Below are 24,655 nucleotides of genomic sequence, written 5' to 3'. Positions count from 1 at the left end.
ATTCAGGCTCATGAGGGCGGATGTCCACGTTCACTTGAACTGTGGCTCGAAATGAAGTGTGTAAACCATGGTCACGTCCTTCAGGGCAGAACCTTTCATATTTTATTAAAACATGTGACAAATCTCCCTGTTGAATAATTCATTGTTCTCGGACTCTGTGGACTTTCTGCAAACTTTGCATCCCATGCATTAGTATCAGTCTAGGCTATGAATGATATTTCAAATGGCATTGACAATCATTTATGTAATGCATGTTAATTATTAATCTAAAGTATGTGTCATGCCAGAAAACCGGAGACATTCTCAGAACATTCTAGAAAGGTTCTCTTAAAGTTATGAACAAAGGTGTTTCCGGTAGTTTTTCTGAGAGGTTGTTCCGGAAGTATTTTTCCCATTCATTTCTCCCATAGGGATAAAAAAAAGGCTTTGTTAAAGCATTATAAGCAATAAAACAATCCAATAAGCTACAACGAGAATAACAATATTGCAAACATTAATTAGACGAAAAAAAGCATTTGGAAATCGGACAAAAATGCAAGATTGTGAACTTCAGAAAGAACTACAATCCCACAATGCATTGCGAACAGCATAATTAAATTAAAAAATGGATAAAACTACTCATTTAAAAATGTTGATTATATATATATATATATATATATATATATATATATATATATATATATATATATATATATAAACAATACATTTTAAGTTTATTGCAAAATTAGGAGCTTCATGGTTAGTGGCCGGAGCTAACAAGCTCTTTTGGTGCATTTACTCGCAGCGACTCTCTGATTGGTGGAATTTGCAGCACAGCATCATGGGTAATGTAGTTTTTCCACCACAAATTATGCTTTTAAACACTATTATTTAAAAAACTGAGTTGAAATAATGTGAAGCGGAAGCAAATACCATTGATTAACAGCCTTGTAACTCACATAGGACCGACTTTAAAGGTTTACAAGTTATTGTTAAAAATGGAGAATCTCTATGGAGAAAATGAATGGAGTGTATATTTCCGCTATAGATATTACGTGATTATTGACTGTGCAGGATTATTCGCATTCCTGCCTGATTCCCAGAGTCTTGGCAGTTTGAGTCTGAGGTTGAGTCACTCAATGACGTAAACATGAGAGTGTTTGAGGCCCTGTTGTTTGTGCATCTGTTGCGTTTCCACTCTTTCTATTCGCTCGAGGAGGTGCGGCAACGGAAGCTTTGAAAACATGTTAAACAGTGACTGATGATGCCAATCCCAGTAGAGTTGGGATGTCAGGTCAGGGTTAACCCAAAGATTTATTTCAAATCAACCAGTTTTATTTCAAAGCAATCACCCTGATTGAGAATGGAGGACCAAACCTGCAGAAAAGAAAAAAAGAAAGAAAAAAGAAATGAATAAATAAATATATAAATGAATCAATAAATCTAAAAATGAATACATGTGGGAATAAATAAATCCAAAAATAAATGAATGCACGAATAAATAAATAAATAAAATAAAATAAAATGAAAAATAAATAAAAGAATAAACAATTAAAATTAAAAATAATAAAATACAGTAAAATAAAATAAAATAAATAGAAAAATAATACAAAAATTAATTGTATTAAAAATTAATCATTTATTTTATCAAGTGGTTTATTGCTTTATTTATTTCCATATTATCACGTTTATATATTTATTTATTCATTCATTTTTATCATTCTTATAATTCCATGATGAGATCCTGATACCATAAGAATACGGTATTTTTTATATACAACAAAAACTCTATTTCCCAGCAGCCCTGTTTACAGTGACGCAATCGCTGCGCATGCGCCTTGTGGCGCGAGGGGGGCCGGGCCGTCGAGTGTTTATGCGCGTAATGGCGGCGATCAGGTTGTGATGAGCCACGGTGAAAAACACACATCCAGCGATCCAGTCCTCCATCAGTTTCCACACCAGCGACACGGAAGAACGTGAAAATGCAGATCACGCTGAAAACCCTCCAGCAGCAGACGTTTAAAATCGACATCGACGCGGAGGAGACGGTGAGAGACGCGCGCGTGAGAGGAGCGCGCGCTGCTAGCGGCTAACAGCTAACGGATTTCTGTCAGCGATGTCACTAAACACACTAATACTCTCCATTAAGCCACTCAAACACACCCTAATTATACTTATATACTTTATATGATCACACTAAATGCGTTTCTGTGCGCGCGCGGCGCTATTTGGTGTTTACGGAGTTATGTGAACCGTTTTAGCATTAGCATATTAGCTGCTCGTAAAATTAGTTTTTACTTTAGTCGAAACATACTTAAAGTTTTCTAAATAAGACACACGATATTGCGATTACTTCTTAATATCTGCAATTAACTTTTAAACGTCAATATGACATTTTAGAAGGCCAAAGCAGACAATTCATGGGTAATTTGGGTGTTTTAGCAAGTCATGCTGTGGTGTTGTAAATGGTTTAACGCTTGTTTTTAGTGTGTGAGAGAGGTTCATATTAACACTCACACACACAACTGTCTGTGTGTGTCGGGTCCATTAACAGGATTTATGTGTTTTCCAGACATTGAAATGACAGAATTCGGTATATTTTGTATGAAAGTGCTCCACTATTAGATTGCTAACACGTTTTTATTGCTAACAGTCAGTTGATGTCTTTATCAGGTTGCTTTGATGGCTTCTTCTAGATGGGGATTTTCCCATATCAGTTGGTTTAGTTTGGCCTCATAAGAGCATTGATGAAAGGTCACTTTTGCAGGCTTCACTGTAACCCACTGACTTTTCATTACCGATTGTATTTCTGTCTGTTTTCTCATGAATGCTAGTAGTCACTATAGTCACGTGACTGTGGCGTGATCTCAATCTATTGCTAGTCTTTTGCTGCGTCCGAAATCGCATACTCTCCTGAGTAGATACTTATTTTCAATTTGAGTAATTACTTCAGGGCTACTAAAAAAGTATGTCCTATATAGTATAATATGCACACCAGAGTCTCGCTGGAAGTAGAAGGTCATCCAGGTACTTTTTAACCTACTCTTTTATCAGTACTGTGAATTTGGACATACTGCTTTTGTCACATACTGTTTTTCGTCTACCATATAGTAGGGAAGTATGCGATTTCAGACTCAGCTTTTGTCTTTTAGTCCCTGTTGTCAATTTAAAGGGATAGTTCACCCAGAAATGAAAATTACCCCATGATTTTATAACTCTCAAACCACCGTAGGTGTATATGACTTTCTTTTTTCAGATGAACGCACTCTGAGTTATAGCAAAACATATCCTGCTTTTCCAAGCTTTAGGCTATAATGGGAGTGAATAGAGCCTGAGATTTTGAAGCCCTAAAAAGTGCATCCCTCCATCATAAAAGTAATCCATATGACTCCAGGAGTTATGAACTGATGAAAAATATCCATATTTATAACCATATCAAGTATAATCACTAGGGCTGGGGTAAACGATTATTAACTAAACGATTAGTTGGGCGATTATTTTATCGATTAGGCAACTAATCTAACGACTAATTTTTCTGCTGCTCGATCAATAAAAAAACAATGTATCTCAAATGAATACTAACTAGTGTACTGAATCATGATACTATAAGCTGGCTAACGTCTAATGCTATGTATTTGAACACCGTCATTAGAACTCTATAACCGCAAAAAACGTGTTATTAAAATATTTTTTACAAACATTTTTTATCATAGAGAATGTTTAAATACTAATATCAGCTTACGAGGGAAACGTATGCGGAGTTAGTGGTGCTTCGGAGGCTGAGTGCTGGAGATGATTCGGGAGAGGTCTGTGCGCCTTTACCTATCAGAGCACGCGCTGACACGGAGTAAAGCCTCGTTTAAACTCGACGCGTCCGCACGAGCACGAAATGCGCGCGGCAAAAATGACTCGTCTGGTGCGCAAGACCCCATTTCGCTTGGCTGTGTGCACGGCTTCTTTTGTAACAGCGCGCGGCGCCGCAACCGAGGATGAACGACTTCAAGCCGAATCTGCCCGAGCATGTACGTCTCAATTATTGAGTTTGCGCGTCTAAATTGCAACGTTTTTTTTTTTGATCAAGGGTTTGTTTACTGTGTGTGATTCATTTAATGGAAAGCACATTCCCTTTTAGTTGTCTTCGTCCGCCATTCTGCAATGTTTCGGTCTCCTACGTCACGTGTGGTGGCGAGCTGTACCGCCGGGAACGCTGCAAAAATAAATAAATAAAGAAGTGTGGACGCAAAAATATGGCGTCGACGTAATTTTGACGTCGAAGCGTCGACGTCATCGCCGCGCCGCTACAGCACTAATAATCACTGGCTTCCGGTAACAACCATTTAAAGTTTAAAACGAGAATTTTTGAAGAGAACTGTAGGAGGAGCTTATGTTTGTTTGAGACGCGAGAGGCGTTGACTCTCAGCTAAGCTTACGCTACTCCTACATCATTCCTCCGAGACGTATGGATTACTTTTATGATGGAGGGATGCACTTTTTTGGGGTTCAAAATCTCAGGCACCATTTACTCCCATTATAAAGCTGGGAAGAGCCAGGATATTTTTTAATATAACTCTGATTGTGTTTGGCTGAAAAGTCAAGTCGCCTTTGTTAGAAGTCGACACAATATGTACTGTTTCAGAGCAGCTTTACAGTGATAATAGGAGATTACAGTAATGGATTGTTTTGACTTTACAGCAGATCTAGAATAAAGTTATTGTCCAGATAAAGTTAGTTTTGATTGATTCACTTTCGTTGTAAAGATCATTAGTTATTAACTTAGTGGCCGCTAACACACACCGTTCAACAGAAAACCCTTTTCTTGAATTTTTTTGGGAAAAAAGGGGTAATCTCTGCGTAAACATCAAAAACGCAAACCTGTGTAAACGCTGACGGCGTGCACATGCGCATCACGTGTTTAGTCTAGGTATGCGTGTTTGAATATATGTATATTTATGCGCATACGTGTCTTTCTTTACAAATTGATCTCAACAAATTACTTGTCTGGCCTTAAAGAAGAAAGTCATATACACCTAGGATGGCTTGAGAGTGAGTAAATTATGGGATAATTAAAAATTTTGGGTGAACTATCCCTTTAAGAGATCGGATTACTGCAAACTGCTGTTTATACTCATGTTTATTACTGACACTATCAGATGAGAACAAATCTTGAGCTGAATTGATCTGAAGTAATGACACTTGTCTTCTGTAGAGCTGCTTTACAGCTGAATTTGTCTTAGTTTGCATCATTGATTCTGTTATTTTCCTGTTTATTACTGTAAAGCTGCTTTGCAACAATCTGTACTGTATAAAGCGCTATAGAAATAAAACTGACTTGACTAATAGGGTGGATGTTTTGGGCATTAATTTATTATACATTTCATTTTTATTATCATTCATTTCATATTATTTATCATTCTATAACTTGATGTGTTATTTCGAGTTGTGCTTTTATCCATTAGCCCCTGAAAAAGCTTTTTTAAAACCAAAAGAGACATTTGTGCTGTTAAATAGTCAGCTGGACCTTTAGGAAGGAAGACGCTCATGAGTTTATTCCTCACTTCCTGTTGATCAGGCCTTTTGGAGAAGATTATTCTTAGAAATTGTCTTTCACAGAAAAGCAAAACCATAAATATGCCGTTTTTTTCCATATGTAGCTCCAATAAGTTTAGTTTTCTTAGTAGAGAAATCAGCGAGAGCTTGAATCAGATCTGACAGTATTATTCAGATCTATTCAGTGTAAAGTTCATCGTTTAATTTCAGACGAGTATCATTATTCAGATCAATTCAGTTCAAGTTGTATTAGGGCTGCACGATTAATCGTATTATAATGTTTGCTTGTGTCGATGATTTAAAAATAATCCTCACGGTATTTGCGTCGCTGATTATTTGTTCTGAAAACATTTTTTTTTTAAATAATATATATATATATATATATATATATTCTTAGGCATTTGCATCATCTTGCATTGGAAACAAGCCTTCACTTATTTCTTGCTTGTGGTTGCCAGATTACAGGAACATAAATCCTCAGAATTAATCTTTTCTCTTAAAAGGACACATTTTCTGCCCATCTTCTCCATCTGGCAGCCTTGCTTTCTCTGCGCTGAAGGTCTGACAACACAACAAACATGCAAATCTGAGTTTAGCGATGTTGATTCTGAAATTCTTCCCGAATTAAAGTGTTAGTTCACCCAAAAATTAAGTTTCTGTCATTAATTACTCACCCTCGCGTCGTTCCAAACCTGTAAGACCTTCATCTTTAGAACACAAATGAAGATGTTTTGATGAAATCCCAGAGGGTTTTGATCCTGCATCATTGCAACTTTTTGTGCGCAAAACCCCCAAAATAACGACTTTATTTAACAATATTTTTGAGGAAAACCCCCAAAATAATGACTTTATTCAGCAATATATTTTGGGTTTTTGCGCACAAAGTATTCTTGTCGCTTCATAACATTAAAGTGTAACCTCTGGAGTCACATGGGCCATTTTATCGATGTCTTTACTTTCTTGGTCTTGAAAGTTGCATTGATGCTACTGTCTATGGAAATTCATAACAGAAACTTAATTTTTTTGCGTGAAGTAACGCTTTAAAGCTTTTTGCTGCTGCTAAATCTGCGGAAGAACCTGTAATAAATCCAAACATGAATCCTGACCATATTGGTTGGTCTGTGCAAACTTAGTGCTGCAATACAAAGTAGAAATTTAAGAGATGGAACTAAGTTTTATCTTCTTAAGGTTATACCAGTTTTTGTAATGTAAAGCAGTTTAAAATACGTGTCCATTTGCAGTGTTTAACCATTATGAAGATATGACAAGTATCGTTCTTTGCGGTCTGTCAGTACAAATTTGCATTTTTAAAGCAATCTGAATCTGATTGGTCTCTTTAGCAACTGAATTGCTTCTCATAAAATATCTAACGTGATTTCCAAAGCACTTACCAAACCATGCATAACCAGAAGTCATATAGATGGTCAGTAGCGTTCAATTTACTCTTATCAATACAATTGAAATCAAGACATTTTTTGCATTCATTTCCCAATGATAGTTGGTTTAATTCCCAATGATAATTGGTTTAATGGTCAGTAGCCAACGAGAATAATCGTGATTATAATTTTTGATCAAAATAATTGTGATTATCAGTTTACCCATGATCGTGCAGCCCTAAGTTTGATCCTCATCCAACAGTGGAAGTGCAGTCAAATCGATAGGCAAGAGTTTGTCTAAATGATGAGGTAAGATGGACTGGAATCGTTGTTTTGGATCCGGACTCGTTTACACTGAACTAACGACCCGGTCGATGACCCGCGTAAAGCGTCATTAGTGTCACAGATTCACAGTAGTTTCCTTTTAACGTTTTTTGTTGTTGCTGAAACCGGATCACAAGTTTGCTCTCTTTCTCTTCTCAGACTTTGATTTGTTTTCTCCCGCTTTGTCTTTCACAGGTAAAAGCCTTAAAGGAAAAAATCGAGACTGAAAAGGGAAAAGATGGCTTTCCGGTGGCGGGACAGAAGCTGATATACGCAGGTCCGTCATCTTTCTCTCTGCGTGTGATAAGCTGTAATTGTGTGGCGTGTTCGGACGGCTGTTTCCAGCCGATAAGGATTCGTCCTCGCAGGTTTCGCTCTAAAATGATGTGAAATGCAGCGATAAAGTGTGTTTGTGCAGCGGCATCATTTGATGGATGACTGACAGCTGTCAGATTCAGACGCGAGAGCTGCTGGCTGATGAATAGCGTGACGTTTGTTTTCATTATTTTGTCTCCTACAGGCAAAATTTTGAACGATGACACGGCGCTCAAGGAGTACAAGATAGATGAGAAGAACTTCGTGGTGGTTATGGTAGCAAAGGTGAGACATTTATACAGTTTCATGATGTGTTCGAGTCTGAAACATTCTGAATTATTAAAGAGGGATTTTGAAACACAAATATCATTAACCCTTCGGAGTCTTGGGCTATTTTGGCCGTTTTTGAGTGCTTTTTTTATTTTTTATTTTGCCACATAAAGAAATGTTTACCATACCAATGTTTGGTATTATTTTTTTCAGCCCAACATCACCGATATGATCAGACAATTATTTTTTCACTTTGATGTACTGTATCAACATACTGGACCCAAAATCACACAAAAAACACAAAATCCGAATAGAAAAATGATAGCTTTTCTACTACAAAAAACACAAGCATGCTCAGTGAAGCATTTTAAAAGGTTTAAAATGTAAACACAAGTTGTAAATGTCAACATATTCAGGCACAATTCAGATATAATCAAGCTATATACAAAAAAATATGATTTATAAAAAAAAAAGGTGTAGCCATAGACTTTTTTTCTTTCTTTTTAGCTCAGCCACTTTTTAAAAAATGTTGTGCACACAATTATTCAGAGAGCTATATTTAAGGCCTTGCATTCTCAGAGTATGAGGGTTACCAAATAGTGCAAATACAACATAAAAAAGGTAAAATTTAGATAAAATGAAACTATATATCACAAAAAGCAGGTGTGGCAATAGGTGTTTTTTCTTTACTTTTTTGCTTAGAAACTCTACAAAACACTTCATGTACAATTACACAGATATCTACATTACAGGGCTTTCATTCCTTGAGTAAGAGGGGTTCCTCAATAGTGCAAATATACCATACAAAAGGTAAAATTAACACAAAATCAAAGTATTTACAACAAATATCAGGTGGTTTTTAATTAATTTTATTTTTTATCTGTGCCACTCCTCAAAACAGTTTATCTAAATCTACTCCTAAACTACCTAAACTATCTACACTACTCCTAAACTACTCTCAAAATCTACTCAAACTCTTCCAAAAACTAGCAATAATATCTCTCTATACATGATATATATAACCGTATATATGTCTCTCTTTGTCAACTCCGTAAATCCTCTGCCTTTCAATTTCGCTTCTTTGCTGAGTTGGCTCCTCCTCCATTCCCTCAAACGTGCAGCCTGAAGAGCAGAGTCAGCAGATTCACACATTTTTCTCTGTTTTGTTTTATCACAAAAAACGACGAAGTTATTAGAATAAATGCAACGCCTGTCGCATCACATCTGGCGTTCTTTTACGAACGCGTCAATATTTGTTTATATAAAGTTTAAATGATCATATCTCCGTTTTTACTTGGTCTATCAACACAAAACAAAAAGTAACACAGAATTTCAAGCCAGCACTTTCGACAGAAGTGGACGGCAGCGCTCAACGTGACTTTGTTTTTATGCTTCAACGTCTTAAACTGGTCATGTAACTTGATCACGCCGGCGTGATCGGCGACCCCAAAGAGTTAACGGAGGTCTGTGAAGTAAAAAGAAAAGTCTTTGTCTTTGAGATATAGGACATTTTTTGGCTCTAAATCAAGCATCACAGCATCATATATTGCTGTTGAAATTCATTTTAGTTTTTCCCGAATTCCATTTGGTCTGTTTAATCTATGGATTCCGTTTTGATGGTTTGATTACATTTAAATAATAATAAAAAAAACATGTCTAATCAATTTAATTTAAAAAACTTTTTACAATAACAGACCTGCCAACATGTACGCATTGTGCGTAGCGGGTACGCATTTTGACCTCAAAGTACGCTGGTACGATTTGTCACTCTAAACTACGCAAAAACCTGGTGACGCTTCTGTCCACGCGCAGTCCTCAAATCAAGCAACAGCAAAAGAAGCGGAGTTCGACCAATCATAGCGCTGGGTTCATTCCCCAAATAGCAAGCGGGAATGATTGACAGATGCGTAAGGCCTATCATGAAAAAGAGACTGAAAATCGACAGTAATAAAGAATCCGCTCGATCCTCTTCCACTCCCGCGGCCGCCGTCTGACTGAGTTCATCAGCGAGGACAGTAACTTTACAGTCGTCACAGCACTTCTGACTCCTGAAGGGGAACGGACTGGGGTGGATGTGGAAAGTTGAAATATTGTATTGATTAACTTAATCTGGATTCGAAGATCACACGGGAGTGATCACATGGATTATCTTAAAATACTCCGTCATTCATGGTCACTCAGATAAGAGGAAGACATCATTCAGGTATTCAAGTATTGATGAACAATAAATCTAAATAAAATTAAAATCGCTATGGTTTAGTGATTATGAAAGTTCTGTGATTTGTGGATTACTGATAAACGTGAGTCTGGAGAAACATGCGTTTAATCATTCATTCATTCTCAGTGTTGAGAAACGTAGCCTGCATGTGTTACGTTATTGTGTTAATAATAACTAAAGTACCTAATTATGTTACATAATTATTTTGTATTAAAACTAGCGCATTAGTTACTTATTGATTAAAAAGTACCTTTGTATCAGTGCTGCGCGAGCTCCCTCTCACAAACACAGACCGCGCGCACAGAGAGAGAAGATAATTGTAAATTGACGGGCTAAGTTTAAATTTTGTTTTGGTTGTTTTTTTCTGTCAAAATGTCAGAAAGCATTTCGTATTATCCATCCGTGTTTTTAAAATTCGTTAAAAGACAGACGCTTTACTGTTAACACAGCCCCATATTTCGGATTCATCTAAACTTATACTTGATATTATTTTTAGAATAAGTGATTCGTTTTGCTATTATTGGTCATGTGACTGGAGGACTCCTGTCTATTCATTGTCAACTATTTTCTATAAGTATGTTTGTATTGGCTAACGTTTATTCAGCTAATGCGTGTCCTGTTTAAAATGTGCAATGTTCAAATGCAAAGACAGCACGTCACAAATAAAAGCCCTTTTTCCTGTGTGATTTAGCATCATATTTGGATATTGGAATAATAAATTAAGTAGCATATCTTAAATGTACACATCTATTAGTTTTTTTTTTTTTTTTTTACTGTTTTCTAGGTTTTTTTAAATTTTAGACTAGTTGTTGACCAGCACACATTACATGCTTTTTGGTAAAGCAATGCAATATTAATCACGAATAAAAAATGGTTTTGAACAGTATTGAATTTTTGGACTTTCACTGCAATAGCTAAATTGCTAGCTAAATTTTAAAACTTCAGTAGTCAAAACTAGAAATATGAAGATAGCCATGTGTTTGTGTGTCTTGCATTGTCGCATAATAGGACCCCTTTGAAATGTTGGTAATCTAATGAAGACTAAAGATAATTAATTTAAGAATTAATTTAATTCTTAAAATATAATGAAATGAAAATGTAACTATTTCTTTTATTGTTTAGGTAAACAAAGTGCTGCAACGGTTAATTTTTACACTTAAACCATGGAAACATAAGACTCTAGTGCTCCTCAGTTTGATTAAGTGTTGATTTATTCATCCATAATATGCCAAATTCCTTGACATTCCATTTTATACAGAAAATTCCATTTTACGGTTTGAACCTTTACAATTGATCATTCCTGCTACTGTACCTTTAAGACATTGACATGTAAATGAGCTCTGTTATGATTGGCTATTTTCTGCTTACTGGTGTAATTCCCTGAACATTAGATGGTGGTGTGTTGTTGATGATGTGGATGTGTGTGTGTGTTTATATGAAGTGTAAACCGATGTGTCTCCTGCAGCCTAAAGCGGCTCCTTCATCTTCATCTTCATCTGGATCCGCCTCCTCATCTGTTGCCACGGCAACCGGCTCCGCCTCCTCCATCACTACAGCGACGACCCCGACCGCGACCCCAGAAACCCCGACCTCGACCCCGGCCAAAGACGACAAACCCACTGAGGAGAAACCAGCCGGCAGCACTGCGCCCTCCTCCACACCCGCCAGGTACACACACACACACACACACACACACACACACTCACACACACACAGGATGTTACAGACTCGATTATTGTTGATTAGATGTGAATGCTGTTGCTAGAACATTTTTCTGATGTATTAAAGCGATAGTTCACTTATAAATTCATGAAGTCTTTAACATTTTAGTCTTTCCCAAATTCCATTTGATTCTTTCCCAAATTCCATTTGATTCTTTCCCAAATTCCATTTGATCCTTTCCCTAATTCCATTTTATCCTTTCCCAAATTCCATTTGATTCTTTCCCTAATTCCATTTGATTCTTTCCCTAATTCCATTTGATTCTTTCCCAAATTCCATTTTATCCTTTCCCTAATTCCATTTTATCCTTTCCCTAATTCCATTTTATCCTTTCCCAAATTCCATTTGATTCTTTCCCTAATTCCATTTGATTCTTTCCCAAATTCCATTTTATCCTTTCCCTAATTCCATTTTATCCTTTCCCTAATTCCATTTTATCCTTTCCCTAATTCCAATTTATCCTTTCCCTAATTCCATTTGATTCTTTCCCAAATTCCATTTTATCCTTTCCCTAATTCCATTTTATCCTTTCCCAAATTCCATTTTCTCCTTTCCCTAATTCCATTTTATCCTTTCCCTAATTCCAATTTATCCTTTCCCAAATTCCATTTGATTATTTCCCTAATTCCATTTGATTCTTTCCCAAATTCCATTTTATCCTTTCCCAAATTCCATTTTAACCTTTCCCAAATTCCATTTTATCCTTTCCCAAATTTCCATTTGATTCTTTCCCTAATTCCATTTTATCCTTTCCCAAATTCCATTTTATCCTTTCCCAAATTCCATTTGATCCTTTCCCAAATTCCATTTGATTCTTTCCCAAATTCCATTTTATCCTTTCCCAAATTCCATTTTATCCTTTTCCAAATTCCATTTGATTCTTTCCCAAATTCCATTTTATCCTTTCCCAAATTCCATTTGATTCTTTCCCTAATTCCATTTTATCCTTTCCCAAATTCCATTTTATCCTTTCCCAAATTCCATTTTATCCTTTCCCAAATTCCATTTGATTCTTTCCCTAATTCCATTTGATTCTTTCCCAAATTCCATTTTATCCTTTCCCAAATTCCATTTGATTCTTTCCCTAATTCCATTTGACTCTTTCCTTAATTCCATTTGATTATTTCCCTAATTCCATTTTATCCTTTCCCTAATTCCATTTTATCCTTTCCCTAATTCCATTTTATCCTTTCCCTAATTCCATTTGATTCTTTCCCTAATTCCATTTTATCCTTTCCCTAATTCCATTTTATCCTTTCCCAAATTCCATTTTATCCTTTCCCAAATTCCATTTGATTCTTTCCCTAATTTCATTTGATTCTCGCCCTAATTCCATTTTATCCTTTCCCAAATTCCATTTTATCCGTTCCCTAATTCCATTTTATCCTTTCCCAAATTCCATTTGATTCTTTCCCTAATTTCATTTGATTCTTGCCCTAATTCCATTTTATCCTTTCCCAAATTCCATTTTATCCATTCCCTAATTCCATTTTATCCTTTCCCAAATTCCATTTGATTCTTTCCCTAATTCCGTTTTATCCTTTCCCTAATTCCATTTGATTCTTTCCCTAATTCCATTTGATTCTTTTCCTAATTCCATTTGATTCTTTCCTTAATTCCATTTGATTCTTTCCCTAATTCCATTAGATTCTTTCCCTAATTCCATTTTATCCTTTCCCAAATTCCATTTGATTCTTTCCCAAATTCCATTTGATTCTTTCCCTATTTTCATTTGATTCTTTCCCTAATTCCATTTGATTCTTTCCCAAATTCCATTTGATTCTTTCCCAAATTCCATTTGATTCTTTCCCTAATTCCATTTTATCCTTTCCCTAATTCCATTTTATCCTTTCCCTAATTCCATTTTATCCTTTCCCAAATTCCATTTGATTCTTTCCCTAATTCCATTTGATTCTTTCCCAAATTCCATTTGATTCTTTCCCTATTTTCATTTGATTCTTTCCCAAATTCCATTTGATTCTTTCCCAAATTCCATTTGATTCTTTCCCAAATTCCATTTGATTCTTTCCCAAATTCCATTTGATTCTTTCCCAAATTCCATTTGATTCTTTCCCTATTTTCATTTGATTCTTTCCCTAATTCCATTTGATTCTTTCCCTAATTCCATTTGATTCTTTCCCTAATTCCATTTGATTCTTTCCCAAATTCCATTTGATTCTTTCCCAAATTCCATTTGATTCTTTCCCAAATTCCATTTGATTCTTTCCCTATTTTCATTTGATTCTTTCCCTAATTCCATTTGATTCTTTCCCAAATTCCATTTGATTCTTTCCCTAATTCCATTTTATCCGTTCCCTAATTCCATTTTATCCTTTCCCAAATTCCATTTCCATTTGATTCTTTTCCAATATTCATTCCTGCTAGTTGAAGATCTTTTCGATGTGTTAAAGCCATAGTTCACCCATAAATTCATGGGTTGTTTCAATCCCACAAGACTTCTGTTCATCTGAGGAACACAAATGAAGATATTTGAATGATTTCTGTTCCTCCATTAAAACTCTGACGCTTCGAAACGTTCATAAAGAGATGGTAAAATATGGAGCGGTTTCTGAAGAGACACGATGAGTTTATATGATAACCAGATTAAATTTAGTCTTTTATACTCAAATATGGTAAACTGTGCGAGAACAAACCTTAACAAGATTAACGTTTTATCCTTTTCCTCTTTACAGTTCGGATTCTTCGCCGAATGCAAACATATTTGAAGAGGCAACGTCTGCGCTGGGTAAATCCACACACACACACGATCACTTCACATCTGTGTGTTCTCGTCTTCAGTTGATGCATGTGTCTGGTGTGTGTGTGTGCAGTGACGGGTCAGTCCTACGAGAACATGGTGACGGAGATCATGTTGATGGGATACGAGCGGGACAGAGTTGTGGCGGCACTGAGAGCCAGTTTCAACAATCCTGACCGTGCGGTGGAGTACCTGCTCACGGTGAGAAACATGCAGCAAACATCTACATCTGACTACACCTGACCCTCGCACATCTCAGAATGACCCGAAGACCGAAAATTATACTTTTTTATTATTTTTTCCAGACACCTTATTTTATTGCATTTGGATAATATTTTTTCATGCTTTTTTTGTGGAGATTTTTTTTTATTTTATTTTTTTATTTACCTCTAAATGACTAGATTTGTCAGTTAAACACTGACATTTAAAGGTAAATGTTACGCTGCGCCCTCTTGTGGACATAGGAGACTTTTTCTCTCTAAAAATAATTATTGCCTTAAATATCCGAATATAATTTGAATTTTGCTAATATTAAAAAAAGAAATTCTAATCTAGCTTTTCAGCCATTTTGACAGCCCTAATAGTGTCTCGCCCTAAACATGTGATCTGCAGATTTAAATGTCAGTGTTTTGCTGCATAAAGACAGTGTTTCTAACCGTGAGCAGGTACTCGAAATTCAAATCGAATACATTCAGAACAAATTGAAAATCTAAAAACAACATGTAACAAATTTCATGACTCTTGCCACTAGATGGCCTTATAGCTCTATAAACTGAATTAACTCCCATTAAACTAGGTGTCTTGTAAAGTAGGGTTGGGTATCGTTTGAATTTTAACGATTTCGATTCCGATTCTTATTAATTCCTAATTTCGATTCCAATAAAAAAGAAAGATACGATTGAAATAAACAGTGTTTTAAGATTTCAGGTTCAGAAACTGTAATCAAATGTGGAATAACACTGCATTTTATCAATAAAATATACATTACAAATATAGTTATAAAGTTAATCAGTGAAGAACGAGTGATTATTCTCTGTGTCTTCTGTTGTGTGATTAGTGTTATTATAGAGCAGGAATATTAGTGCTGTCACTTTAAGAGCTGCACAGATCCAGTATACTGATACACACCAACACAGAAACTCTCTCTCACGCTTCAATGGGTTAAACTCATATTGAAATGCTCACAGAGAAATAAATTTTTTTATTTTTTTAACAAGTATTCGATTCCCAACCCTTCTTGTAAAGTGATTATGCTTGAGGCCGGCTGCATTAACAGTTTAGCTTTCTTGTTTTTTCCCCTCTACAGTCATAAAACTGGTATCGGAAAAAGTATCGTTAGGAACCGGTGTCGAAGTCATGGTATCGATTTAGATTCAAGATTATTTAATTTTATATTAGAGGGCCGTTGAATGCTTGAATCTGATTGGTCGATGAACGTTCTGAGGTGTGCAATTATTTTCAGGGAAACGCACGGCTGAAGTAGTTCCAGATGCGTAAGAAATTAGTCCTCCATACAAGAGCGTTTTAATGACGATAACTTGACAAACGTCCTGAAATGCTTCATCTGAACCATGTTTCAAGGTGTGGGAACTAGTTTAATAGCATTAATTGCCTGCGCTTCGTGTCGTGACCATCTTTATACTAACTCAACGGCCTGGCGTCAATTATTCCTTACATAAAGCACATTTAAAAACAGCCACAAGACTGGCCAAAGTGCTGTAAAAAACATCTTAATACAAATCCTAAATATACACACTTAAGATAATACGCACAAATATAATATAATATACACATTTGAAAAAACAAAAATCATTACGCCAGATCATTTTTTTTACGATATCCAGCCGTGTTCTTCTATGCTGCAAGTGCTTTGGCAATGCCATCTTTTGAGAATTGTGTGTGTGTGTGTGTGTGTGTGTTAGGGCATCCCCGCGGAAGGCGAGGGCAGTGTAGGAGCTGTTGACCCAGTGGCTCCTGTAGGTGGCGCTCCTCTTGTAACCTCGGGTCTCTCTTCACCGTCCAGTACCGCCCCGTCACAGCCCAGCACAGGATCAGGCAGTGAGTGACACACACACACACACAAACACACACACACACACACACACACACACACACACACACACACACACACACACACACACACTACAGCCCAGCACAGGATCTGGCGGTGAGTGACTGACACACACACACACACACACACTACAGCCCAGCACAGGATCGGGCGGTGAGTGACTGACACACACACACACACACACACACACACACACACACACACACACACACACTACAGCCCAGCACAGGATCGGGCGGTGAGTGACTGCTCGTCAGTGATTATTGGTTATGCGCAGCTCGTCAGTGATTATTGGTTATGAGCAGCTCGTCAGTGATTATTGGTTATGCGCAGCTCGTCAGTGATTATTGGTTATGCGCAGCTCGTCAGTGATTATTGGTTATGAGCAGCTCGTCAGTGATTATTGGTTATGCGCAGCTCGTCAGTGATTATTGGTTATGCGCAGCTCGTCAGTGATTATTGGTTATGAGCAGCTCGTCAGTGATTATTAGTTATGAGCAGCTCGTCAGTGATTATTGGTTATGCGCAGCTCGTCAGTGATTATTGGTTATGAGCAGCTCGTCAGTGATTATTGGTTATGCGCAGCTCGTCAGTGATTATTGGTTATGAGCAGCTCGTCAGTGATTATTGGTTATGAGCAGCTCGTCTGTGATTATTGGTTATGAGCAGCTCGTCAGTGATTATTAGTTATGAGCAGCTCGTCAGTGATTATTGGTTATGCGCAGCTCGTCAGTGATTATTGGTTATGAGCAGCTCGTCAGTGATTATTAGTTATGAGCAGCTCGTCAGTGATTATTGGTTATGCGCAGCTCGTCAGTGATTATTAGTTATGAGCAGCTCGTCAGTGATTATTAGTAATGAGCAGCTCGTCAGTGATTATTAGTTATGAGCAGCTCGTCAGTGATTATTAGTTATGAGCAGCTCGTCAGTGATTATTAGTTATGAGCAGCTCGTCAGTGATTATTAGTTATGAGCAGCTCGTCAGTGATTATTAGTTATGAGCAGCTCGTCAGTGATTATTAGTTATGAGCAGCTCGTCAGTGATTATTGGTTATGCGCAGCTCGTCAGTGATTATTGGTTATGCGCAGCTCGTCAGTGATTATTAGTTATGAGCAGCTCGTCAGTGATTATTAGTTATGAGCAGCTCATCAGTGATTATTAGTTATGAGCAGCTCATCAGTGATTATTAGTTATGAGCAGCTCGTCAGTGATTATTAGTTATGAGCAGCTCATCAGTGATTTAGTTATGAGCAGCTCGTCAGTGATTATTAGTTATGAGCAGCTCGTCAGTGATTATTAGTAATGAGCAGCTCGTCAGTGATTATTAGTTATGAGCAGCTCGTCAGTGATTATTAGTTATGAGCAGCTCATCAGTGATTATTAGTTATGCGCAGCTCGTCAGTGATTATTAGTTATGAGCAGCTCGTCAGTGATTATTAGTTATGAGCAGCTCATCAGTGATTTAGTTATGAGCAGCTCGTCAGTGATTATTAGTTATGAGCAGCTCGTCAGTGATTATTAGTAATGAGCAGCTCGTCAGTGATTATTAGTTATGAGCAGCTCGTCAGTGATTATTAGTTATGAGCAGCTCGTCAGTGATTATTAGTTATGAGCAGCTCGTCAGTGATTTAGTTATGAGCAGCTCGTCAGTGATTATTAGTAATGAGCAGCTCGTCAGTGATTATTAGTAATGAGCAGCTCGTCAGTGATTATTAGTTATGAGCAGCTCGTCAGTGATTATTAGTTATGAGCAGCTCGTCAGTGATTATTAGTTATGCGCAGCTCATCAGTGATTATTAGTTATGAGCAGCTCGTCAGTGATTATTAGTTATGAGCAGCTCATCAGTGATTTAGTTATGAGCAGCTCGTCAGTGATTATTAGTTATGAGCAGCTCGTCAGTGATTATTAGTAATGAGCAGCTCGTCAGTGATTATTAGTTATGAGCAGCTCGTCAGTGATTATTAGTTATGAGCAGCTCGTCAGTGATTATTAGTTATGCGCAGCTCGTCAGTGATTATTAGTTATGAGCAGCTCGTCAGTGATTATTAGTTATGAGCAGCTCGTCAGTGATTATTAGTTATGAGCAGCTCGTCAGTGATTATTAGTTATGAGCAGCTCGTCAGTGATTATTAGTTATGAGCAGCTCGTCAGTGATTATTAGTAATGAGCAGCTCGTCAGTGATTATTAGTTATGAGCAGCTCGTCAGTGATTATTAGTTATGCGCAGCTCGTCAGTGATTATTAGTTATGCGCAGCTCGTCAGTGATTATTAGTTATGCGCAGCTCGTCAGTGATTATTAGTTATGCGCAGCTCGTCAGTGATTATTAGTTATGAGCAGCTCGTCAGTGATTATTAGTTATGAGCAGCTCGTCAGTGATTATTAGTTATGAGCAGCTCGTCAGTGATTATTAGTTATGAGCAGCTCGTCAGTGATTTAGTTATGAGCAGCTCGTCAGTGATTATTAGTTATGCGCAGCTCGTCAGTGATTATTAGTTATGAGCAGCTCGTCAGTGATTATTAGTTATGAGCAGCTCGTCAGTGATTATTAGTAATGAGCAGCTCGTCAGTGATTATTAGTTATGAGCAGCTCGTCAGTGATTATTAGTTATGAGCAGCTCATCAGTGATTTAGTTATGAGCAGCTCGTCAGTGATTATTAGTTATGCGCAGCTCGTCAGTGATTATTAGTTATGAGCAGCTCGTCAGTGATTATTAGTTATGAGCAGCTCGTCAGTGATTATTAGTTATGAGCAGCTCGTCAGTGATTATTAGTTATGAGCAGCTCGTCAGTGATTATTAGTTATGAGCAGCTCGTCAGTGATTATTAGTAATGAGCAGCTCGTCAGTGATTATTAGTTATGAGCAGCTCATCAGTGATTTAGTTATGAGCAGCTCGTCAGTGATTATTAGTTATGCGCAGCTCGTCAGTGATTATTAGTTATGAGCAGCTCGTCAGTGATTATTAGTTATGAGCAGCTCGTCAGTGATTATTAGTTATGAGCAGCTCGTCAGTGATTATTAGTTATGAGCAGCTCGTCAGTGATTATTAGTTATGAGCAGCTCGTCAGTGATTATTAGTTATGAGCAGCTCGTCAGTGATTATTAGTAATGAGCAGCTCGTCAGTGATTATTAGTTATGAGCAGCTCATCAGTGATTTAGTTATGAGCAGCTCGTCAGTGATTATTAGTTATGCGCAGCTCGTCAGTGATTATTAGTTATGAGCAGCTCGTCAGTGATTATTAGTTATGAGCAGCTCGTCAGTGATTATTAGTTATGAGCAGCTCGTCAGTGATTATTAGTTATGAGCAGCTCGTCAGTGATTATTAGTAATGAGCAGCTCGTCAGTGATTATTAGTTATGAGCAGCTCATCAGTGATTTAGTTATGAGCAGCTCGTCAGTGATTATTAGTTATGCGCAGCTCGTCAGTGATTATTAGTTATGAGCAGCTCGTCAGTGATTATTAGTTATGAGCAGCTCGTCAGTGATTATTAGTTATGAGCAGCTCGTCAGTGATTATTAGTTATGAGCAGCTCGTCAGTGATTATTAGTTATGAGCAGCTCGTCAGTGATTATTAGTTATGAGCAGCTCGTCAGTGATTATTAGTTATGAGCAGCTCGTCAGTGATTATTAGTTATGAGCAGCTCGTCAGTGATTATTAGTTATGATTATTAGTTATGAGCAGCTCGTCAGTGATTATTAGTAATGAGCAGCTCGTCAGTGATTATTAGTTATGAGCAGCTCGTCAGTGATTATTAGTTATGAGCAGCTCGTCAGTGATTATTAGTTATGAGCAGCTCGTCAGTGATTATTAGTTATGAGCAGCTCGTCAGTGATTATTAGTTATGAGCAGCTCGTCAGTGATTATTAGTAATGAGCAGCTCGTCAGTGATTATTAGTTATGAGCAGCTCGTCAGTGATTATTAGTTATGAGCAGCTCGTCAGTGATTATTAGTTATGAGCAGCTCGTCAGTGATTATTAGTTATGAGCAGCTCGTCAGTGATTATTAGTAATGAGCAGCTCGTCAGTGATTATTAGTTATGAGCAGCTCGTCAGTGATTATTAGTTATGAGCAGCTCGTCAGTGATTATTAGTTATGAGCAGCTCGTCAGTGATTATTAGTAATGAGCAGCTCGTCAGTGATTATTAGTTATGAGCAGCTCGTCAGTGATTATTAGTTATGAGCTGCTGTCTGATGTGTGTGTGACGCCCTCAGGTGTTCAGGTGGATATGATATGTGTGTGACGCCCTCTGGTGTTCAGGTGGATATGATGTGTGTGTGACGCCCTCTGGTGTTCAGGGGGATATGATGTGTGTGTGACGCCCTCTGGTGTTCAGGTGGATATGATGTGTGTGTGACGCCCTCTGCTGTTCAGGTGGATATGATGTGTGTGTGACGCCCTCTGGTGTTCAGGTGGATATGATGTGTGTGTGACGCCCTCTGGTGTTCAGGTGGATATGATGTGTGTGTGACGCCCTCTGGTGTTTAGGTGGATATGATGTGTGTGTGACGCCCTCTGGTGTTCAGGTGGATATGATGTGTGTGTGACGCCCTCTGCTGTTCAGGTGGATATGATGTGTGTGTGACGCCCTCTGGTGTTCAGGTGGATATGATGTGTGTGTGACGCCCTCTGGTGTTCAGGTGGATATGATGTGTGTTTGACGCCCTCTGGTGTTCAGGTGGATATGATGTGTGTGTGACGCCCTCTGGTGTTCAGGGGGATATGATGTGTGTGTGACGCCCTCTGGTGTTCAGGTGGATATGATGTGTGTGTGACGCCCTCTGCTGTTCAGGTGGATATGATGTGTGTGTCGCCCTCTGGTGTTCAGGTGGATATGATGTGTGTGTGACGCCCTCTGGTGTTCAGGGGGATATGATGTGTGTGTGACGCCCTCTGGTGTTCAGGTGGATATGATGTGTGTGTGACGCCCTCTGCTGTTCAGGGGGATATGATGTGTGTGTGACGCCCTCTGCTGTTCAGGTGGATATGATGTGTGTGTGACGCCCTCTGCTGTTCAGGTGGATATGATGTGTGTGTGACGCCCTCTGGTGTTCAGGTGGATATGATGTGTGTGTGACGCCCTCTGCTGTTCAGGTGGATATGATGTGTGTGTGACGCCCTCTGGTGTTCAGGTGGATATGATGTGTGTGTGACGCCCTCAGGTGTTCAGGTGGATATGATGTGTGTGTGACGCCCTCTGGTGTTCAGGTGGATATGATGTGTGTGTGACGCCCTCTGGTGTTCAGGGGGATATGATGTGTGTGTGACGCCCTCTGGTGTTCAGGTGGATATGATGTGTGTGTGACGCCCTCTGCTGTTCAGGGGGATATGATGTGTGTGTGACGCCCTCTGCTGTTCAGGTGGATATGATGTGTGTGTGACGCCCTCTGCTGTTCAGGTGGATATGATGTGTGTGTGACGCCCTCTGGTGTTCAGGTGGATATGATGTGTGTGTGACGCCCTCTGCTGTTCAGGTGGATATGATGTGTGTGTGACGCCCTCTGGTGTTCAGGTGGATATGATGTGTGTGTGACGCCCTCTGCTGTTCAGGTGGATATGATGTGTGTGTGACGCCCTCTGGTGTTCAGGTGGATATGATGTGTGTGTGACGCCCTCTGGTGTTCAGGGGGATATGATGTGTGTGTGACGCCCTCTGCTGTTCAGGGGGATATGATGTGTGTGTGACGCCCTCTGGTGTTCAGGTGGATATGATGTGTGTGTGACGCCCTCTGGTGTTCAGGGGGATATGATGTGTGTGTGACGCCCTCTGGTGTTCAGGGGGATATGATGTGTGTGTGACGCCCTCTGCTGTTCAGGTGGATATGATGTGTGTGTGACGCCCTCTGGTGTTCAGGTGGATATGATGTGTGTGTGACGCCCTCTGGTGTTCAGGTGGATATGATGTGTGTGTGACGCCCTCTGCTGTTCAGGGGGATATGATGTGTGTGTGACGCCCTCTGCTGTTCAGGTGGATATGATGTGTGTGTGACGCCCTCTGCTGTTCAGGTGGATATGATGTGTGTGTGACGCCCTCTGCTGTTCAGGTGGATATGATGTGTGTGTGACGCCCTCTGGTGTTCAGGGGGATATGATGTGTGTGTGACGCCCTCTGGTGTTCAGGGGGATATGATGTGTGTGTGACGCCCTCTGGTGTTCAGGGGGATATGATGTGTGTGTGACGCCCTCTGGTGTTCAGGGGGATATGATGTGTGTGTGACGCCCTCTGGTGTTCAGGGGGATATGATGTGTGTGTGACGCCCTCTGCTGTTCAGGTGGATATGATGTGTGTGTGACGCCCTCTGCTTTTCAGGTGGATATGATGTGTGTGTGACGCCCTCTGGTGTTCAGGGGGATATGATGTGTGTGTGACGCCCTCTGGTGTTCAGGGGGATATGATGTGTGTGTGACGCCCTCTGGTGTTCAGGGGGATATGATGTGTGTGTGACGCCCTCTGCTTTTCAGGTGGATATGATGTGTGTGTGACGCCCTCTGGTGTTCAGGTGGATATGATGTGTGTGTGACGCCCTCTGCTGTTCAGGTGGATATGATGTGTGTGTGACGCCCTCTGCTGTTCAGGTGGATATGATGTGTGTGTGACGCCCTCTGGTGTTCAGGGGGATATGATGTGTGTGTGACGCCCTCTGGTGTTCAGGTGGATATGATGTGTGTGTGACGCCCTCTGGTGTTCAGGGGGATATGATGTATGTGTGACGCCCTCTGGTGTTCAGGGGGATATGATGTGTGTGTGACGCCCTCTGGTGTTCAGGTGGATATGATGTGTGTGTGACGCCCTCTGGTGTTCAGGTGGATATGATGTGTGTGTGACGCCCTCTGGTGTTCAGGTGGATATGATGTGTGTGTGACGCCCTCTGGTGTTCAGGTGGATATGATGTGTGTGTGACGCCCTCTGGTGTTCAGGTTGATATGATGTGTGTGTGACGCCCTCTGCTGTTTAGGTGGATATGATGTGTGTGTGACGCCCTCTGGTGTTCAGGTGGATATGATGTGTGTGTGACGCCCTCTGGTGTTCAGGTGGATATGATGTGTGTGTGACGCCCTCTGGTGTTCAGGTGGATATGATGTGTGTGTGACGCCCTCTGCTGTTCAGGTGGATATGATGTGTGTGTGACGCCCTCTGGTGTTCAGGGGGATATGATGTATGTGTGACGCCCTCTGCTGTTTAGGTTGATATGATGTGTGTGTGACGCCCTCTGCTGTTCAGGTGGATATGATGTATGTGTGACGCCCTCTGGTGTTCAGGTGGATATGATGTGTGTGTGTTTGCAGCCAATCCTCTGGAGTTCTTGAGGAACCAGCCACAGTTCCTGCAGATGAGACAGATCATCCAGCAGAACCCGTCTCTGCTACCAGCTCTACTACAGCAGATCGGCAGAGAGAACCCACAGCTCCTGCAGGTACACACACACACACACACACACACACACACACACACACACACACACACACACACACACACACACACATTTGAATGCTTTTATTTGGATCTGAAAGACATTACGAAGAAAACAAGATCCAAATACTCTGGGAAGGGTCTTTGACATGGTGACAGATCTACAATTCATGGCTCACATACTTGTTCAGGTACTTAGATTTATAATACTCCACACATTAAGGATAAACAAATCATCTCCGTCTCCTTATCTGCATGCTCCCTATGATGGCTGAAGCAGAGCAGAATTTTGCAAGCCTTTTTGCCTCCTTTTTTTGCAGCCCTCCTAACTGCATCCCCCTAATCATACTTATGGACATGGCCTAAACTTCCAAATATCAGAATTATTAATTTACAGTTGTATCCAAGTTGGTGAATGAGATCTACCAGATATCACTGTCAGATGTGTTATGATGAAACCAGTTCAATTGTACAGTACTATGCTTATAAATCTTACTGTCATGTCCACAGATTACCTTTTGCAAGTCTTTTGCAACCAGATCAACCAGACGGTCATGTCTGGCCACATAAAGTCCTTTACAATTGTAGCATCTGTTTAGTATGTGAGCAACCGTTTTCGTTTTCATGCTGATTTGGATGTAATATACAGTAGGGTTCA

The 24,655-nt window shown here is 39.3% G+C and overlaps 2 protein-coding genes across 3 annotated transcripts in view; both read left to right on the top strand.

Moving 5' to 3' along the window:
* znf462 (zinc finger protein 462) overlaps window positions 1-24,655 on the top strand; it is a 111,738-nt gene that overhangs the window by 72,278 nt on the left and 14,805 nt on the right. The gene's annotated exons all lie outside the window — the stretch shown is intronic.
* rad23b (RAD23 homolog B, nucleotide excision repair protein) overlaps window positions 1,790-24,655 on the top strand; it is a 30,543-nt gene continuing 7,677 nt past the window's right edge. Inside the window, exons 1-8 of the mRNA XM_077235448.1 lie at window positions 1,790-2,027; window positions 7,422-7,503; window positions 7,747-7,826; window positions 11,495-11,697; window positions 14,445-14,497; window positions 14,583-14,710; window positions 16,432-16,567; window positions 23,874-24,001. Of these exons, the coding sequence (XP_077091563.1) occupies window positions 1,962-2,027; window positions 7,422-7,503; window positions 7,747-7,826; window positions 11,495-11,697; window positions 14,445-14,497; window positions 14,583-14,710; window positions 16,432-16,567; window positions 23,874-24,001 (876 nt within the window). The 5' untranslated portion in view covers window positions 1,790-1,961. The remainder of the gene's footprint in view (window positions 2,028-7,421; window positions 7,504-7,746; window positions 7,827-11,494; window positions 11,698-14,444; window positions 14,498-14,582; window positions 14,711-16,431; window positions 16,568-23,873; window positions 24,002-24,655) is intronic.

The sequence above is a fragment of the Siphateles boraxobius genome, unplaced genomic scaffold (genome assembly GCF_051911475.1).
Source record: "Siphateles boraxobius isolate OS27281-9 unplaced genomic scaffold, OSU_SipBor_1 192, whole genome shotgun sequence".
Lineage (NCBI taxonomy): Eukaryota > Metazoa > Chordata > Actinopteri > Cypriniformes > Leuciscidae > Siphateles > Siphateles boraxobius.
The sequence above is the reverse complement of the archived record's forward strand: the minus strand, read 5'-3'. Positions and strand labels throughout refer to the sequence as shown.